The 18529-nt window shown below is 43.9% G+C and overlaps 1 protein-coding gene across 1 annotated transcript; it reads right to left on the reverse strand.

The window, feature by feature from the left end:
• Positions 1 to 1148: 1148 nt before the first annotated feature.
• LOC120922040 (insulin receptor-related protein-like) lies at positions 1149 to 18059 on the reverse strand. The gene is made up of 6 exons (XM_040334579.1): positions 17868 to 18059; positions 11983 to 12127; positions 8957 to 9171; positions 6880 to 7006; positions 2389 to 2627; positions 1149 to 1180 (listed from the first exon to the last, which is right to left on the reverse strand). Exons 1-6 carry the CDS (start codon positions 18028 to 18030, stop codon positions 1149 to 1151), a joined length of 921 nt encoding a protein of 306 aa, XP_040190513.1. The 5' UTR covers positions 18031 to 18059.
• Positions 18060 to 18529: the final 470 nt, after the last annotated feature.

Genomic DNA, 18529 nt, shown 5'->3' on the forward strand with positions numbered 1-18529 from the left:
CTCATTTCCCACATTCACAACCTTTTGTACCACTTACCCCACCCTATTAGATTGTAAGCTATTTTGAGCAGGGCCCCCTTAACCAGTGGCGGCTGGTGGTGGCAAACAACCACACCCCCTGTGGCGGGGACAGTATGACATCAAAGCCCTGCACTTACCCCATCTAGGTAGGGGGCGGAGCATGTCTGATGTGTGGCAGCTTTTATTCTTCCTACTCCTGCTACTCGCCGTGTGTCTCCTCCCTCCTCCTCCTAGGCGTCCAATAGGATCGCCTGTCCTTTCAGCCAATAGGTTAAGGGTCTCATGACTCGCTTCCTGATTGCCCGGGAGGAGTATCAGTGTGGATGTGAATGGGCCGCCACTGCTCTTGTAATTTATTGTAATGTAACTGTACCGTCTTCCTTTTATATTGTAAAGTGCTGCATAAACTGTTGGCGCTATATAAATCCTGAATAATAATAATAATATTAGTCTTGATCGTAAAATCTTAGATACAAGAGAGTTTATTTTTTATCATTTAGAATTGTAGCAGTGATACGCTTTGGTGGGTGGACTATTTTTTTGGTGGCGCATGGCTGCAGTACAGCTTTAATCTTAAAGTGGAGTTCCACCCATTTTTTTATGTTTGTCTGTGCGGCATGCTCTAATCTCATAGTGATCAGAATGGACAATTTTTATTTAATTTGTTGCTTGTAAATACCTTTATTTTGTAGTCCTTCATTACTTCCTCCTCTTATTTGCCTAGGCTATTTGCAAGGGTTTCTGGGATAGGCATCATGTTTCCCAGTAGTCCTTGCAAACCTGACTGAAACCTATTACATTGCTTGTGCACTGAGCATGTGCGAGATATGCAAAGCTGAAATCCAGGAAGTCATACAGTCTGGCTTCATGATGCCCACACTTAAGATGGCCACGGTCTATTTCTAGATTATAAACTATCTAAATTCGGTAACAACCTAACAAAGCGGACCTTAGTTTACAGACTAACTTTACTAGAATACATTAAGCTTGTGTATTACAGGGTATTTATATTTAAAAAGTGAAATTGTGGCCGGAACCCCCTTTAAGTGGTCAGAAATGCACAGGCTTTCCTATGACAATTATATTTGCCCCTTATTTGACATGCTTTTCTTTGTCTGGGAAGGATCCTAAGCCATAGAAACTGTGGCTAAGAGGTCACCTGAAGCCCGAAACATACAAAACACAAAATGTGTACAAAATGTATATATGAATTGAAGCCATCAAAATTTGAAAGTAAAAAGTTTGTAAAATTGTGCAAAGTAGCACTAAAAGCATTTTCACTGAACTGTTTTCACTACCGTGTTTCCCCGAAAATAATACATAGGCCCGGATTTCACCAACAGCGGCGCACATTTATGCCGCCGTAGCGTATTTCCTGTACGCTACGCTGACGCAGCGCAGAGAGGCAAGCATTGAATTCACAAAGCCAATGCTTCCAAAACTGCGCTGGGTTTCCAAGGCGTAAGTCGGCGTAAGTGGAAGTGGGCGTGAGCCATGCAAATGAGGCGTGACCCCATGCAAATGATGGGCCGAGCGACAGACAGATACATAGAACGAACGTTGCATGCGTCGTCCTGTGGACGCATCCCAGTGCGCATGCTCACAAGCACGTCGGAACAACTGCCTAAGATACGCCGGATCACTGCCTACGGCGTGAACGTAACCTACGCCTAGTCATATTCGCGTCCAACGTAAACTACGTAATATACGTCGGCTTGTGTTCCCTGGTGCAGCCCTTTGCATGGATGCTGCTGAGTTACACCTCCTTTATGGGGCATAACTTTACGCCGGACGTATGACTTTACGCGCACTGCGTCGGACGCACGTACGTTCGTGAATCGCCGTATCTCCCTTATTTGCATATTTGAATAGGAAATCAATGGGAGGGCCAAATGCGTCCAGCGTAAATATGCGCCCACTCTACGCCGGCGTAGGCAAGTTACGTCGGTGGGATGAAGCCTGTTTTTAGGCGCATCTTAGGTTGTGGGTCCGGCGCATAGATACGACGGCGCATATTTGCACTTACGCGGCGTATCTGGAGATACGTTGGCGCAAGTGCTTTGTGAATCCGGGCCTAGGTCTTTTTTCTCTGTGCCGAGCACTGCCGAGGGAAGGGCCGAGATCCCCACTGACGTCAGCCCCGCTCTAAGCACTGCAGAGAGAGAAGGCCACCGACGTCACCCAGGAGGAGAGGAAAAGATCTCAGGCAGGTTATGCGAGCGTCCATAAGGTATTTTCAACAGTTACAAAAAGGAGACACCCTGGACATGATATAATCTTTTTAGAAAATGGATAATATATTTTTATAAGGACTTTACTAGGGCTTATTTTCAGGGTTAACACGGTATATGTTCAAGAGTCAATTACCTGCCGGCTTTGTTCGAATGTAAACCACGTCACTCTGTGCTCCGGAATTACTCCCTTCGTCTGCAGTGGTGAGAGAGATAGCCCGGACATAAATGGCATACTGGGTCCATGGTTTCAGGTTCATCAATGTGACACTTGGTTCTTGTTCGTCGTTTAAAGGCAGTTCCACATCGACCACGTTCCAGCTGTTGGCTCCACAGGCATCTTGGCCCAGGTGTTCCGTTATGTTCTGAAATGGACTAAAACAAAAAAAAAAGCAGTGGATACGTTTTCTTGGGAATTGAATGCTACGAAACCGACGGGACTAGCTGTAATCCATTACACATGACGATAAAAAGTGACACCAATCCACTTATGAAGGAAAGAATGTTCCTCACTCTGGTCTTCAAGATCCTGCAAGCGAATATATCTGGCAATTGTAGGCATCATCAAGGACCTGGCCATGGGAAAAACGGTCCTAATTTGACCTCCCACAAGCAGGATTTTCCAATAGCTATGAATAAGATTACAACTTTTTAGGGTCTCCTACTTGACACCAAGACTATTCCAAAGATCTTAAAAATTAAGGGCCAGATTCTCATACATTTACGTTGCTCCTGGGCAGCGTAACATATGTGATTTACGTTACACCGCCGCAGGTTTACAGGTTTACAGCCTGATTCTCAGAACACTTACCTGTAAACTTGCGGCGGTGTATCGTTAAAATCGATCGGCGCAAGCCCGCCCAATTCAAATGGGGCGGGCACCATTTAAATTAGGCGCGCTCCCGCGCCGAGCGTACTGTGCATGCTCCGTCGGGTAAATTACCCGACGTGCATTGCGCTAAATGACGTCGCCCCAACGTCATTTGCTTAGATGTTTACGTAAATGGCGTCCAGCGCCATTCACGGACGTCTTACGCAAACGACGTAATATTTTTTTAAATTCGACGCGGGAACAACGGCCATACTTAACATTGGTTGCCCCTCCTAATAGCAGGGGCAACCTTACGCGTCGCGTACGCTACGGAAACTACGTAAATTCTCAGCGTCGACCATGCGTATGTTCGGGAATCTCGCGTAATTACCTCATTTGCATAGACGGGGAAAACGACGATGCAACACCTAGCGGCGGGGAAAAAAAATGCTTTTAAGATCTGACAGCGTAAGAGCCTTACGCCTGTCAGATCTAATGGGTATCTATGCGTAACTGATTCTAAGAATCAGTCGCATAGATACCCGGGGCCAGATGAGGAGTTACGACGGCGCAAATGGTGTTGTGCCGTCATAACGCCTTTGAGAGTCTGGGCCTAAATTCCTGTCCCCTAAGAACAGGAAACTGAGGCTACAATTCGCATAGGCTCACCAAAATTGGACAAACATTGCCTGGTCTAAAGAGTCTTGATTTCAGCTGCGACATTCAGAAGGTAGGGTCAGAATGTGACGTAAACAAGAAAGCATGGATCTATCCTGCCTTGTATCAACAGTTCAGGCTAGTGGTGTAATGGTGTGGGGGAGATTTTCTTGGCACACTTTGGGCCCCTTAGTACCAATTAAGTATTGTTAAAACGCGACAGACCATGTATTGTTGCTGACCCTGTCTATCCCTTTATGGCTAAAGTGTCCCCATCTTCTGAGGGATACTTCCAGCAGGATAATGCACCATTTCACAAAGCTCCAATCATCTCACCTCTAGACAATGAGGTCCCTGGACTCCAATGGCCTCCACAGTCACCACATCTCATCCAATAGAGACCCTTTGAGATGTGGTGGAATGGGAGATTCACATCATGGATGTGCAGCAACTGAGTGAAGTTATCATGTCACTATGGACCAAAATCTCTGAGGAAGGTTTCCAAAACCTTGTTGAATCTATGCCACAAGAAATTAAGGTTCTGAAGTCAAAAGGGGATCCAACCCGGTACTAGCAAGGTGTACCTAATAACGTGGACGGTGAGTGTATGTTTAGAAACTGGGCCTAGGCTGCCATTATTATGTGTCTTTGGAGGTTCTCATGAAATTGTTCAAAGTTGTTGGAAAGTACGTTTTGCGTTTGATTATCTTCTTGAAACAATGTGAATATTTATCTTAAAGTATGGACATATACATTGGCAGGAAAACTGTGATATTAAAACAAACTTAGCACATACGTATCTGCTCAGCAGCCATATGTTTATTAGTAAAATCTTGAAAAAAGGTCTTCTACTTAGGTATCCAGAGGAAACCCTTGTAGAGTTGGGAAGACCATCTTAATTACTTTCAGATAAAGTAAGGTCCGAGAAAAAATAAAATGAAAGACAGTGCAGGGCCGCCATGACAGTGTGAGAAGGGGAAGCAACTTGCATGGGTGCTCAACCTGTGGCTCTCCAGCTGTTGCAGAACTACAATTCCCATGAGGCATTGCAAGCTACTGACTGTTACAAGCATGACTCCCAAAGGCAGAGGCATGATGGGACTTGAAGTTCTGCAACAGCTGGAGAGCCACAGGTTGAGCACCCATGAACTATGGGGATAAGGATTGTAGGTGGAGAATGGGGGAGAGGTGGATTGGTTGGAGCAACATGATGAGGAGGGGTTTGTGGCAGTTAGTTAAAGGATAGCTGGGGTCTTCTGGACAGCAGAGAAGGGACAGGTGACAGGCAGGCAGTTTCCCACCCACCTTCCCTGTGTTTTGTTTGGTTGCTTCATCTCTTTGCAGGTGCAATATGAGCAAAGGACGTCATGGCAGCCAATCGTGTGGCGGTGGTTGGTCTTTTGACGGTGGAAGAAAATACGGTTCAGATGGAAATGTGGGGGACTCATTGGTAGACATGTGCACAGAATTTTTTTTCTTTTTTTTTGTTCTGTTTCGTATCGTTCCGTAGGTTCGTTCCCGTTCGTTTTTCGTAAGACGCCCGTTTTCCTGTTCGTTCCCGTTCGTTTTTCGTACAACGCTTTTTTTCGTATTCCAATCGTTTCGTATTTTAGTTACCGTTTTATTTTCGTACATGTGGGATGGTTCTTTATTCTGTTTAATTCATGTTCGTTACTTGTTGGACAATAATTTTCGTGATTTTTTGTCATTTTGTACTTTCGTAAATATATTGCGGGATTCGCGGCACTTTTAACAAGCGGCTCATCCATATTAACTATTGTTAAGCCCCATACACTTGGTCAGACTTTAACAACAAACATAAAAACGATCGTTTTACCGAACGTTCGTTCGTTTTTAAACTCCATCAGAAAACCATTTTTGGGTTCCAGGTTCAAAAGTCTAGCCAACTGATCTCCCTTCAGACGAAAATCCACAGAAAAGTTTATTTGGCTCTTCTGTACTACTGTACTCAGCACAAAAGAGAAGCTGCTTCACTAACTACACTCACTGCCCATTAAAAAAAACGAAAATGACATCTTATAACAAAAGATTTGCATTCTGTATTTTGAAACCAAATTACGAACAGAAAAAAGGAATTCAGAATACAGAATACAAATATTTTGTTATAATATGTCATATGAACATACAAACAGAAAAAGGAATCAAACAAAATACAGAATGAAAATCTTTTGTTAGATGTCATATGAACATACGACTGAAAATCAAAATACGAACAGAACAAGGATTCAAACAAAATACAGAATGCAAGTCTTTTGTTATAGATGTCATATTCGTTCTTTTGCCGTTTCCGTTTTGTCGTATTTTCGTCGGATCGTTCGTTCGTATTTGCGGTTGTTCGTTATGCGACTCATTCGTAATCCCGTCGTTTTCGTATTTTGGTGCTTAAATTTTTTCGTATGTACACATTATTCTGCGGGTACGAAAATGAATATTTTCGTACGAAAATAACATTCGTACGAACGGGAATGCACATATCTACTCATTGGTGGTATGTGCCCCTCTGGTGTATTCCAGTTACGAAGGTTAACCCGGAATACGGTAATGGTTGCACTGCGGGTTGTCTCCGAGCTGGTGTGTCATGGCTGGAGGCCTGGTATGGTAAAAGGTCCCGCAGTTTTACAAGTGGAACAAGTTGGAATTTTGTGTGCGGTCATAAGACCAACAGGCTAATTAGTTATTTTTGTTAATAAAAAGGCTGCTATGGCCATTTGTACTTAATTTCGCGTGCGGTCTCATTAATTTAGTGAGGAACATGGGGGATGGTGAGTACTCATGGTCGCGCAGACACAAAACAAGGTGGGAAATCTTAACTACAATCTTAACTACACTGGTCATGGTCCTAATGGGAATCCAAGTCAGGCCACCAGTGCTGCAAGTCTAGAATGCTAGTGTCGTAAACACTACCACGCTGGCCCAAAGCCGATAGAAAAGTTCTTGTAATGACTGCAAAAAATAACTTACAATGCAACAAAACGAGAAAATAAAAAAAATGAAAGGTCACATTAGACAAAAAATAAAAAACACACACACACACACACAATTCGTTGAAAAATAAAACCAACTATAAAAAAGGGAAATTTCATGTAGGAAGATCGAAAGAGCAAGGCAGAGAAAGTCTAAGTTAACATCAAGACTTACGATTCTTTGTAGTGAACAATGAAGCTTAGCAAGTCGCGAGGTTCTGGCGTCCTGTACCTTTCCCATCTTAGTATGATGCGGTCGAATTCCGTTACGTTGCTGACAAACTTCAGTACATGAGCCTTGCCTAGGATTAAAATGGTCTGGTTGATAATGGTTTTTAAGGAAAGGATTGAAAACAGCTGACGTGAATTAGATTCAAAGGTAAAAACAGCTGGGGGTTTGTGCTTAGGGTGTCTGGGATTGGAGTCATGTGTTAGAGCCGGTTCACACAGGGGCGACTCGTCAGGCGACTCAGCCACCTGACAAGTCGCGTCCCATTCTGTACAATTGAACCGCTCTAATAGGAGCGACTCAAGTCGCTCCGACTTAGAAAAAGGTTCCTGTACTACTTTGGGGGCGACTTCTATTGACTTCAATACAGAAGTCATTTTGCAAGTCGCCTCTGAAGTCGTCTGCAGATCGCCTTGGCAAGTCGTGCTTCCCCAGTGTGAACCGGTGCATTGCCATGAAATGAGATTTGCCATGGAATGAGATGGTCCGCCTCCATCTCATCCTATTGGCTCACTCATGTCACGTGACAAAACATCAGTCACAGCTAGGCTATCATAGGGAGAGGATCTCCTCTCCCTGTGATAGCCCGATAGCACTGTCAGCAGCGTGCCTCCCGCCAGCGCCAAGTACACCCCGCGCCCGCAGCGCTACTCCCCGATTAAGTACACCCCGCGCCCGCAGCTCTACTCCCCGATTAAGTACACCCCGCGCCCGCAGCTCTACTCCCTGATTAAGTACACCCCGCGCCCGCAGCTCTACTCCCCGTCCTCCGCGCCCACAGCTCTACTCCCCGTCCCCCGTTAAGGCTCAGGGAACGGGGCGAGTCTACGCTATTAGCGTAGACCTAGCGTTGGCTACGTTACGCTACTAACGTAGCCAACGCTAGGTCTACGCTAATAGCGTAGACTCGCCCCGTTCCCTGAGCCTTAACGGGGGACGGGGAGTAGAGCTGCGGGCGCGGGGTGTACTTAGCGCTGTCGGGAGGCACGCTGCTGACAGTGCTAAGTACACCCCGCGCCCGCAGCTCTACTCCCCGATTAAGTACACCCCGCGCCCGCAGCTCTACTCCCCGTCCCCCGCACCCCGCGCCCGCAGCTCTACTCCCCGTCCCCGTTAAGGCTCAGGGAACGGGGCGAGTCTACGCTATTAGCGTAGACCTAGCGTTGGCTACGTTACGCTACTAACGTAGCCAACGCTAGGTCCACGCTAAAAGCGTAGACTCGCCCCGTTCCCTGAGCCTTAACGGGGGACAGGGAGTAGAGCTGCGGGCGCGGGGTGTACTTAATCGGGAGTAGAGCTGCGGGCGCGGGGTGTACTTAGCGCTGGCGGGAGGCACGCTGCTGACAGTGCTATCGGGCTATCACAGGGAGAGGAGATCCTCTCCCTATGATAGCCTAGCTGTGACTGATGTTTTGTCACGTGACATGAGTGAGCCAATAGGATGAGATGGAGGCGGACCATCTCATTCCATGGCAAATCTCATTTCATGGCAATGCACGGGCACTTAGGTTTCAGTCCACCTGAAACCCAGACACAATATTCAGACAGGAATGTGGTGCAGAATAGGGCCGTACAGGGTAGTGAGAATAGGTTTAGATTTTTGGTGGGAGTAGATTTAGGCTTAGTTAGTATTTGACTATACTAGATTTTAAAGCTTCTATGAGACTGTACCGATTAGGTTTAAATAGACTTTAAACGTATATTTTTTTCAAAAGCAATATAAATTCCTAAAGAGGATTCTGTACAAAAGTAATAAACCAGTAATTGGCGTAGGCATTGGAGAAACGAACCACGGTGCCAGTATCGGAGGAAAAGGCCTCAACAACACCCAAAGCCACACCTAGGGAGCTAAGCTCTTCAAGGCAGCAAATAAAATAAAAATGTGGTACAGATGGTTGACAGGTGAGCATTAACTCTTGTTTCCTTAAAGGAAACATTTCCTTTAAGGACAACACTGCTTGTGGTTCAGAGCAGGATTCAACAAATAAACACAAAGAGGGCAGGATGGTGGGATATGACTCACAGGAAGCCCGATCTCCATTGGTGCGTGGATTGATATCGGCCTTGTTCTGTCTCCCTGTTGTTCCCGTTAGAGCCTCCATATTTTTAATTTCCGACAGGCAAAGCTTAGGGTTGAAAGCAAAGTACAACTTCCCAACAGGGATGGAGAGGATCTCGTGGTTGGGATCCCAGAGCTGCTGAAGATTCTGGTTGTCCAAAATATACAAAGTATAATTCCTGAGGGAGAAAGGGAACAACTGTGAAAGGCTGGAATTAAAAAAAAAAAAAAAACAATGGAGATTTCGGGATTGATTTACTAAAACTGGAGTGTGCAAAATCTGGTGGAGCTTTGCATAGAAACCATTTCGCTTCTAGGATTTTTTGTCAAAGATTAAGTGAAGAAGCTAAATTTAAAAGCCGATTGGCTGCCAAGCACAGCTGGACCAGGATTTTGCACTCTCCGGTTTTAGAAAATCAACCCAATTAAAGATTGGAATGCCATTTTAGAAAACTGGAAATCTGTTCCAAGTTCTCAGACCGCCTTACACAGCTATACATTATGCACAGAGCTCATCTAACCTCCATCCCCTTTTTCCAAAATATCAAGCCCCCAGCCAGTTGGCTACAAAATATCAAGCCCCCAGCCCGTTGGCTACAAAATATCAAGCCCCCTGCCCGTTGGCTACAAAATATCAAGCCCCCTGCCCGTTGGCTACAAAATATCAAGCCCCCTGCCCGTTGGCTACAAAATATCAAGCCCCCTGCCCGTTGGCTACAAAATATCAAGCCCCCTGCCCGTTGGCTACAAAATATCAAGCCCCCAGCCCGTTGGCTACAAAATATCAAGCCCCCAGCCCGTTGGCTACAAAATATCAAGCCCCCAGCCCGTTGGCTACAAAATATCAAGCCCCCAGCCCGTTGGCTACAAAATATCAAGCCCCCAGCCCGTTGGCTACAAAATATCAAGCCCCCAGCCCGTTGGCTACAAAATATCAAGCCCCCAGCCCGTTGGCTACAAAATATCAAGCCCCCAGCCCGTTGGCTACAAAATATCAAGCCCCCAGCCCGTTGGCTACAAAATATCAAGCCCCCTGGCCGTTGGCTCCAAAATATCAAGCCCCCTGCCTCCAAAATATCAAGCCCCCAGCTCGTTGGCTCCAAAATATCAAGCCCCCAGCCCGTTGGCTCCAAAATATCAAGTGTGACTGATAAGTCTCACAAGTGAAATGAAACAAACAGAATATTCATAAAAAATACCAATGTGAGAAAGACAGTTAAAAAACTGATCATAAATTACTGTGTATATTTGAAACAAACAAAAAACAAAAGTCCAAATAAATAACATGAAGTGGCCAAGATATGGAACCTCAAAGATCTTCCAATACTCCAAGCTCTGAAGTCAGGGACATAATATAAATGCCGCTTACCAGATTTGTAGGATCTCAGGTTATAGAGATCAAAGACACCTGTGCATTAACCTGCCCGTAGGACTACGATCCACCGGCTTCATGGTGTAGTTAGTAAATCCCAAAAAGGTTTATTCTTAAAATCAGCAACAAAGGCTTGCATCCAAAAAAGCATGTTTAAAGAAACAAATTGAAACAGCCGCTGCTCAAGCCAGCTGGCTGTTCAGCATGACGACGTCAAAGCCTATCGCTACACCCAACGTATTTCCCCATAGAAGGGATCAACTGGGAACGGAGGCTGTCCAGGATCATCTGGAATTTAGGTAGATTCTGGTTGTGGAAATCCTTGAGCCATAATTGGATATCCAGCTGCAACCAAAAGGAGTATTTTTCCTGAATTGAGCCACAGGTGGAACGTAGTCCTGCCGGCAGGCTGATGCACAGGCATTTGATCTCTATAACCTGGGATCCTTCATGCTATTCATATGGACTTTTTTGTTCGTTTTAAATATACACAGTAATTTATTAATAATCAGTGGCGGCCCGTCCATAGGGGGCGCACGAGCGCCTCCCCCCCCCCCTCCTGTAGTCATAAAAAGAAAAACGGGCCCTTTAAGAATTTAAGAATGTCGTTTTTACTAATATTGACTGCAGCGCCGCCCCCTCTGGCTCTCGCAAATAACATGCATTCATGCATTGCATGAATGTATGTTATTGTTGCCAGCTGCCGCTGGTCTATTCAGATGGCCGGACCTTGGGCGACGGATACCTGAATAACGGCAGCTGGCAGTTCCGTATGCCCAAATTCCAAGTACAGCCTTCGTCTCTCGGATGCTTTATTCAGGGAACGTACGGGGGTGCGTTCCTTGGATAAGACTGACGGCCGTCTCAGCCAACAAGGTTCACCGATTCTGGTGATCGGTAACCTGATTGGCTGAAGCATCATCGAGGACGGGAGAAGACATCGAGGGATGTGGAAGCAGAAAGGTAAGTGCATTTTACAGGGCACAGCGGTGACAATGGGCACACAGGCGACAAAGGGCACAGTGGCATCAATGGGTACAGTGGTGACAAACGGCACAGTGGCGACAAAATGCACAGTGGCAACAATGGGCACAGTGGCAACAATTAAAGGGCACAGTGACATGCACAGTGGCGACAATGGGCACAGTGGCAAAGGGCACAGTGGCAACAATTAAAGGGCACAGTGACATGCACAGTGGCAACAATGGGCACAGTGGCGACAATTAAAGGGCACAGTGGTGACAATTGGCACAGTGGCGACAATTGAGGGGCACAGTGGCTGCGTTTGATGGCATGGCACAGTGGCTGCGTTTGATGGCATGGCACAGTGGCTGCGTTTGATGGCATGGCACAGTGGCTGCGTTTGATGGCATGGCACAGTGGTGACAATTGATGGGCACAGTGAGGCTGCAATTTATTTTATTTTTTTCGTTTGCGCCCCCCCAAAAATGTTGAGCACCAGCCGCCACTGTTAATAATTGATCATTTTTTTTTAACTGTCTTTATCAAATTTGCATGCTAACTGAAGGGCTGGAAAGCATGAAATGTCTGTGTAGAGAAAGCTTGTAGGTAGGTCAAAATAAATAAATGTCTGATGATAATTTTTGTTTTTTCTTACCCATCTACCATGGAGTCTCCTCTGATGAGTTTTAAGTTTTTAAAAAATGAGAGCGAGACCAGAGCAAAGGAATGCTTGATTTTCAAAAAGCCAGTTATTGTCTCAATACGACCCAAACTTCTTTGAAGCTCTGAAGCTAGGTTATCTGTAATAAAAGCATATGTTGAATATTAGAAATATGTTAAAATTATGCATGCGTGTACACACAAAATGTCAAAAACTTTATCTGGGCTGTATTTGGCACAGTGGGAATAAACTAGAGCTTGTAGGGATTTAAAAAAAAAAGTCCTGGTATACCCCAAGATATTAAAAATCGAAAAGGAAAACCAAATATATGAGAATTTGTATATGCCTTCCATATAGTTAAGTCTGGTTGAAAAAAAAAAAAAAAAAAAAAAAAAAAAAGAAGATAATAAAATCCTCTATACACATACAAACACACACACACACACAAAAACACACACACACACACACACACACACACACACACACACACACATACAAAAACACACACACATACAAAAACACACACACACAAAAACACACACACAAAAACACACACACACAAAAACACACACACACATACAAAAACACACACACCATACAAAAACACACACACACATACAAAAACACACACACACACATACAAAAACACACACACTCTTTTACCCACAGCTGATCCAGAGGAAGGCACAAAAAAAAAAAACAATAAAAGCACAATCCATTAAATTGATTATACAGGTGCATCTCATAAACTTAGAATATCAAAAAGTTAATTCATTTCAGTGAATTCAAAAAGTGAAACCATATTTTTTAAAGATGCGTTACACACAGATTGATATGTTTTAACTACTTGCCGACCAGCCGCCGTCATTTTACGGCGGCAGGTCGGCTCCCCTGCGCGAGAGCCCGTAGCTATACGTCGGCTCTCGCGCATGCCACTAGGGGCGCGTGCGCGCCCCCGACTCCTGTGCCCGGCGGGCACAATCGCCGCCGGGCACACGCGATCGCTCGTTACAGAGCGGGGAACGGGAGCTGTGTGTGTAAACACACAGCTCCCGGTCCTGTCAGGGAGAGAAATGCTGATCTTCTGTTCATACAATGTATGAACAGAAGATCGGTCATTTCCCCTAGTGAGGCCACCCCCCCTACAGTTAGAACACACCCAGGGAACATACTTAACCCCTTCCCCGCCCCCTAGTGTTAACCCCTTCACTGCCAGTGGCATTTTTATAGTAATCCAATGCATTTTATAGCACTGATCGCTATAAAAATGCCAATGGTCCCAAAATGTGTCAAAAGTGTCCGAAGTGTCCGCCATAACGTCGCAGTACCAAAAAAAATAAAAAATAATAATAATCGCTGATCGCCGCCATTACTAGTAAAAAAAAATATTAATAAAAATGCCATAAAAATACCCCCTATTTTGTAAACGCTATAACTTTTGCGCAAACCAAACGCTTATTGCGATTTTTTTTAAGAAAAATATGAAGAATACGTATCGGCCTAAACTGAGGAATTTTTTTATATATTTTTGGGGATATTTATTATAGCAAAAAAAAAAATTATTTTTTTTCAAAATTGTCGCTCTATTTTTGTTTATAGCGCAAAAACTAAAAACCGCAAAGGTAATCAAATGCCACCAAAAGAAAGCTCTATTTGTGGGGGAAAAAAGGACGCCAATTTTGTTTGGGAGCCACTCACGACCGCGCAATTGTCAGTTAAAGCGACGCAGTGCCGAATCGCAAAAAGTGCTCTGGTCTTTAACCAGCAATATGGTCCGGGGGTTAAGCATTTTTTCTTTTAATTTCGAGGATTATGGCTTACAGTTTGTGAAAACCCCATAATTCAATCTCTTAGAAAGTTAGATTATTACATAAGACCAAAAAAAGAGGATTTTTAATACAGGAATGTTGGCTTACTGAAAAGTATGTCCATGTACAGTATAGTATGCACTCAATATTTAGTTGGGGCTCATTATGCATTAATTATGGCATCAATGCGGCGTGGCATGGAGGCAATCAGCTCGTGGCACTGCTGAGGTGTTATGGAAGCTCAGGTTGCTTTGACATTGGCTTTTAGCGCATCTGAATTGTTGGGTCTGGTGTCAGCTTCCTCTTGACAATACCCCACAGAATCTCTATGGGTTTAGATCAGGCCAGTTTGCTGGCCAATCAAGCACAGCGATACCATGATCCATGAACCAGGTATTGATACTTTTGACAGTGTGGTCAGGTGACAAGTCCTGCTGGAAAATGAAATCAGCATCTCCATAAAGGGCTCTAGAATTTCCCGGTAGAGGGCTGTGCCGACTCTGGACTTAACCACTTAAGCCCCGGACCAATATGCTGGCTAAAGACCCAAGGTGTTTTTACAGTTCGGGACTGCGTCGCTTTAACAGACAATTGCGCGGTCGTGCGACGTGGCTCCCAAACAAAATTGGCGTCTTTTTTTTCCCACAAATAGAGCTTTCTTTTGGTGGTATTTGATCACATCTGCGGTTTTTAGTTTTTGCGCTATAAACAAAAATAGAGCGACAATTTTGAAAAAAATGCAATATTTTTTACTTTTTGCTATAATAAATATCCCCCAAAAACATATATAATTTTTTTTTTTCCTCAGTTTAGGCCGATACGTATTCTTCTACCTATTTTTGGTAAAAAAAAAAAAAAAAAAAAAATCGCAATAATCGTTTATCGGTTGGTTTGCGAAAAATTTATAGCGTTTACAAAATAGGGGATAGTTTTATTGCATTTTTTTTTTTTTTACTACTAATGGCAGCGATCAGCGATTTTTTTCGTGACTGCGACATTATGGCGGACACTTCGGACAATTTTGACACATTTTTGGGACCATTGTCATTTTCACAGCAAAAATTGCATTTAAATTGCATTGTTTATTGTAAAAATGACAGTTACAGTTTGGGAGTTAACCACAGGGGGCGCTGTAGGAGTTAGGGTTCACCTAGTGTGTGTTTACAACTGTAGGGGGGTGTGGCTGTAGGTGTGACGTCATTGATCGTGTCTCCCCTATAAAGGGGATGACGCAATCGATACGCCACAGTGAAGCACGGGGAAGCCGTGTTTACACACGGCTCTCCCAGTTCTTCAGCTCCGGGGACCGATCGCCGCCCGCGACCCACGGCTGGGTACAAGTACAGGACGTATATATACATGCTTGTGCCCAGCCGTGCCATTCTGCCGACGTATATGTGCAGGAGGCGGTCCGGAAGTGGTTAATAAAACAAAGTGGACCAACACCAACAGATGACATGGCTCCCCAAATCATCATGAACTGTGGAAAATGTTGCATTTCATTTGGAAATCAAGGTCCCAGAGTCTGGAGGAAGAGTGGAGAGGCACAGAATCCAAGTTGCATGAGGTCCAGTGTGAAGTTTCCACAGTCAGTGATGATTTGGGAAAACACGTCATCTGCTGGTGTTGGTCCACTTTGTTTTATCAAGTCCAAAGCCAGCGCAGCCGTCTACCAGGAAATTCTAGAGCACTTCGCATTTCCCTCTGCTGACCAGTTTATGGAGATGCCAATTTCATTTTCCAGCAGGATTTGGCACCTGCCAACACTGTCAAATGTACCAATACCTGGTTTGATGATCATGGGATCACTGTGCTTGATTGGCCAGCAAACTTGCCTGACCTAAACTCCATAGAGAATCTGTGGGTATTGTGAAGAGGAAGATGAGACACACCAGACCCAACAATGCAGATGATCTGAAAGCTTCCGAGCTTCCATAACACCCAGTGTTGCCAACCTACTGGGTGTTACTGACATTAAACCCAAAATGTATTGGCATTTACAAAAGTTACAAAATTACAGTTTCAGGTGCAAATTTCAGTATTTAGGCTACAAACAAGTACAATTTGCAATTTGTTAGATCTTATGGCAAAAAAAGTATTTTATTTTCGATACAGTAAGTAGCTCAGGAAGAGGACTAAGGAGGGCAAGACATTAGAATGGGTGGCGCACACACGTGACATTGACAGCAGTGTGCAGCAGCACAGATGATGATGTCACAGTGACAGTCTCTCTCCACACCTGGTGATCACTTCAGTACAAACCGCACTGACAGTCCCGCACACAAGGCCCCCGTCACTCCATTCAGCTCCCTTGCACTATGACATCACATGATACTCCCAGGCACCCCCTCCGCCAGACCCACCCCTGGCCTGCACCACCTAAACACACTGTAGCAGGCACTCTGATGGTCTCTGCCAGCATCACAGCCATATTTTTTACTGGCAACCTTTTCCTCTCACTGGCATTTACTAGAAAAGTGCCTGTTGGTGTTTTTGGTAAAAACACTAACGATTGGCAACACTGATAACACCTCAGCAGTGCCACATTCTGATTGCCTCCATGTCACGCCGTATTGATGCAGCAATTCATGAAAAATGAGCCCCGTCCAAGTATTGGGAGCATACTATACTGTACATACTTTTTAGAAAGCCAACATTTCTGTAATAAAAATTGTTATTGGTCTTGGTAACGCATCTATATAAAATATACGAGTTTCACCTTTATTTTATTGAATTACTGTAATAAGTTAATTTTGATGATATTCTAATTTTATGAGATGCACCTGTAATTATATATATATATATATATATATATATATATATATATATATAATATATATATATATATATATATATATATATATATATATATATATATATATATATATATATATAAATAATTTTATGTATTTTCTATTGGAGGCATATGCAAAGTCCCATATATTTGACTTTCTTTTTGGATTTTGTAAATGGGAAGGACGTGCCCTTTGGTAATAGCTTGTTCAATATGAAAGTCACCACATATGTGTCCACCCTAGATATTCAATTAACTGACAATAAGTCGCGAGGTTGGGAGGTCGGAGAGAAGAAAGGTATTAAAAACGGTGATCAACTGCTAAACAGTTCTATAAAAACTGAACCAGAAGGAAGACAATTAATTTTGTTTTTGGCAAAACTGGATGTTGACGAAAGCAAAATGAGTAGTCTAGAGAATGTGGACATGGGCAGGAAAAATAGAAGCATGTCCTAAATCACAGGTGTCAACCACAAGGCCCAGGGGCCAAATCCGGCCCTCCAGGCCATTTCATGTGGCCCCACACCTCTCCTGCAGGTGCAGGAGAGCTCCAGCCCTCCTCCAGACCCTTACTTTCTGCTTTCAAGCAATGCATCCAGCTTCTTCCAGCAGCAGCATAAGGAAAGGGGGATGCAATGTGATGTAAGGGAGAGTGGGAGACTCAACTTCTGATGGTGGGGTGGCTCTTGACATCTAATATATGGGGAGGGGATGCTCTGGACATCTAATCTTACAAATACAGCCGGACCTTTTGAGAACAATCATAATGCCAATGCGGCCCACATGTAATAGAGTTTGACACCCCTGTCCTAAATGAACCACAATCTGCTCTGACCAACCCAACGACTGCGATCCAAAGAACCCTTTTGGAGTCTCATTGTGATGTACAAGAACTGGCTTAAAAAGAAGCCAACTAGTGACACTTTAAGGACATCTACTTTGCAAGGTGGTCCAGTCATTTTACAAGAAACCCATGACAATCACTAAGGTTCTATCATATTATCATAAGTCTTTGTTTATATGGAGGTTATTCCATTTCCTAGTAAAATTAGTTTGCCTTCTTTAGTTTAATCAACTTTGAAAACCGTTCAAAAACGTGTACACATCTGGCAATCTCGCCCTTGGTACACCAAAAAAAGGATCAGATTTTAGGTCTAAGGAATTCGGAGCAACATTCTCTCCAAAACTGGTTCCGTTTTTGTCATTTTGGTTTTTATAGTTTTTTTGCCCATTTCCTTTGACCACGTGTTACTGTACATATAAAACAGGACACTCACTTCCTCTGCGGATGTTGAAGATCAGGCTTCCTTCAATGTGCGTGCAACCAGTCAGTTCTTTTGCCGTCTGAATGGTATCTATGGCTTTAATCCCTACTTTGCACATCTTTGGACAGAGGCCTTCACATTTGTGGCACACAATGCTGCAAGAGAACCACACCATTATTTATAGACACTTTTAAAATTTAGAGGTCTCAACTGAACATAGTTATTTATCTTTGTAACGTTGTACTTCTTTAAAGCTTAGTCCATCTAAAACCGTTTTTCCCCCCTCCTCTTGACCTAAATGGGGATGGAAATACATGACCTCATCAGGCCGTGATTTCATTTAAAGTCCCCGGGGATAGAAATACCTGACCTCACCAAGCCATGGCTTCCTTAAAGTCCCTAACAACAAAAAACCTGCACTTTAAATCATAAAAAGTTAACTCATCAGATCTTTTGAAGTAGGGATGGTTCAATCCCCAACAACCAGTGTCACATTTACATTTCGAACATATCCTAGCAACAGGAAAGGTAAAATTGGATTGGTTGCTGGTAGAGAATTTGTGATTACTCTTCAGTTAAATATTTTATACATGAGGTCCATTATAGTGTAAAGGGGTGCATGAATCCACACAACAGAACAATGATTCTAAATGCATTTATGCTTCCAAATTCTT

The sequence above is a fragment of the Rana temporaria genome, unplaced genomic scaffold, assembly GCF_905171775.1.
Source record: "Rana temporaria unplaced genomic scaffold, aRanTem1.1, whole genome shotgun sequence".
Lineage (NCBI taxonomy): Eukaryota > Metazoa > Chordata > Amphibia > Anura > Ranidae > Rana > Rana temporaria.

Bases quoted from the DNA above. Each gene is read 5' to 3' on its own strand.
- LOC120922040 (XM_040334579.1), bottom strand. From the start codon at position 18,030: ATGGTGTGGTTCTCTTGCAGCATTGTGTGCCACAAATGTGAAGGCCTC. The intron at 12,128-17,867 runs GTGAGTGTCCTG...CTTTTATTACAG, and splicing joins CTTCAACATCCGCAGAGGAA to ATAACCTAGCTTCAGAGCTT. The intron at 2,628-6,879 runs GTAAGTCTTGAT...TTTTTGTTTTAG, and splicing joins ATTGTTCACTACAAAGAATC to TCCATTTCAGAACATAACGG.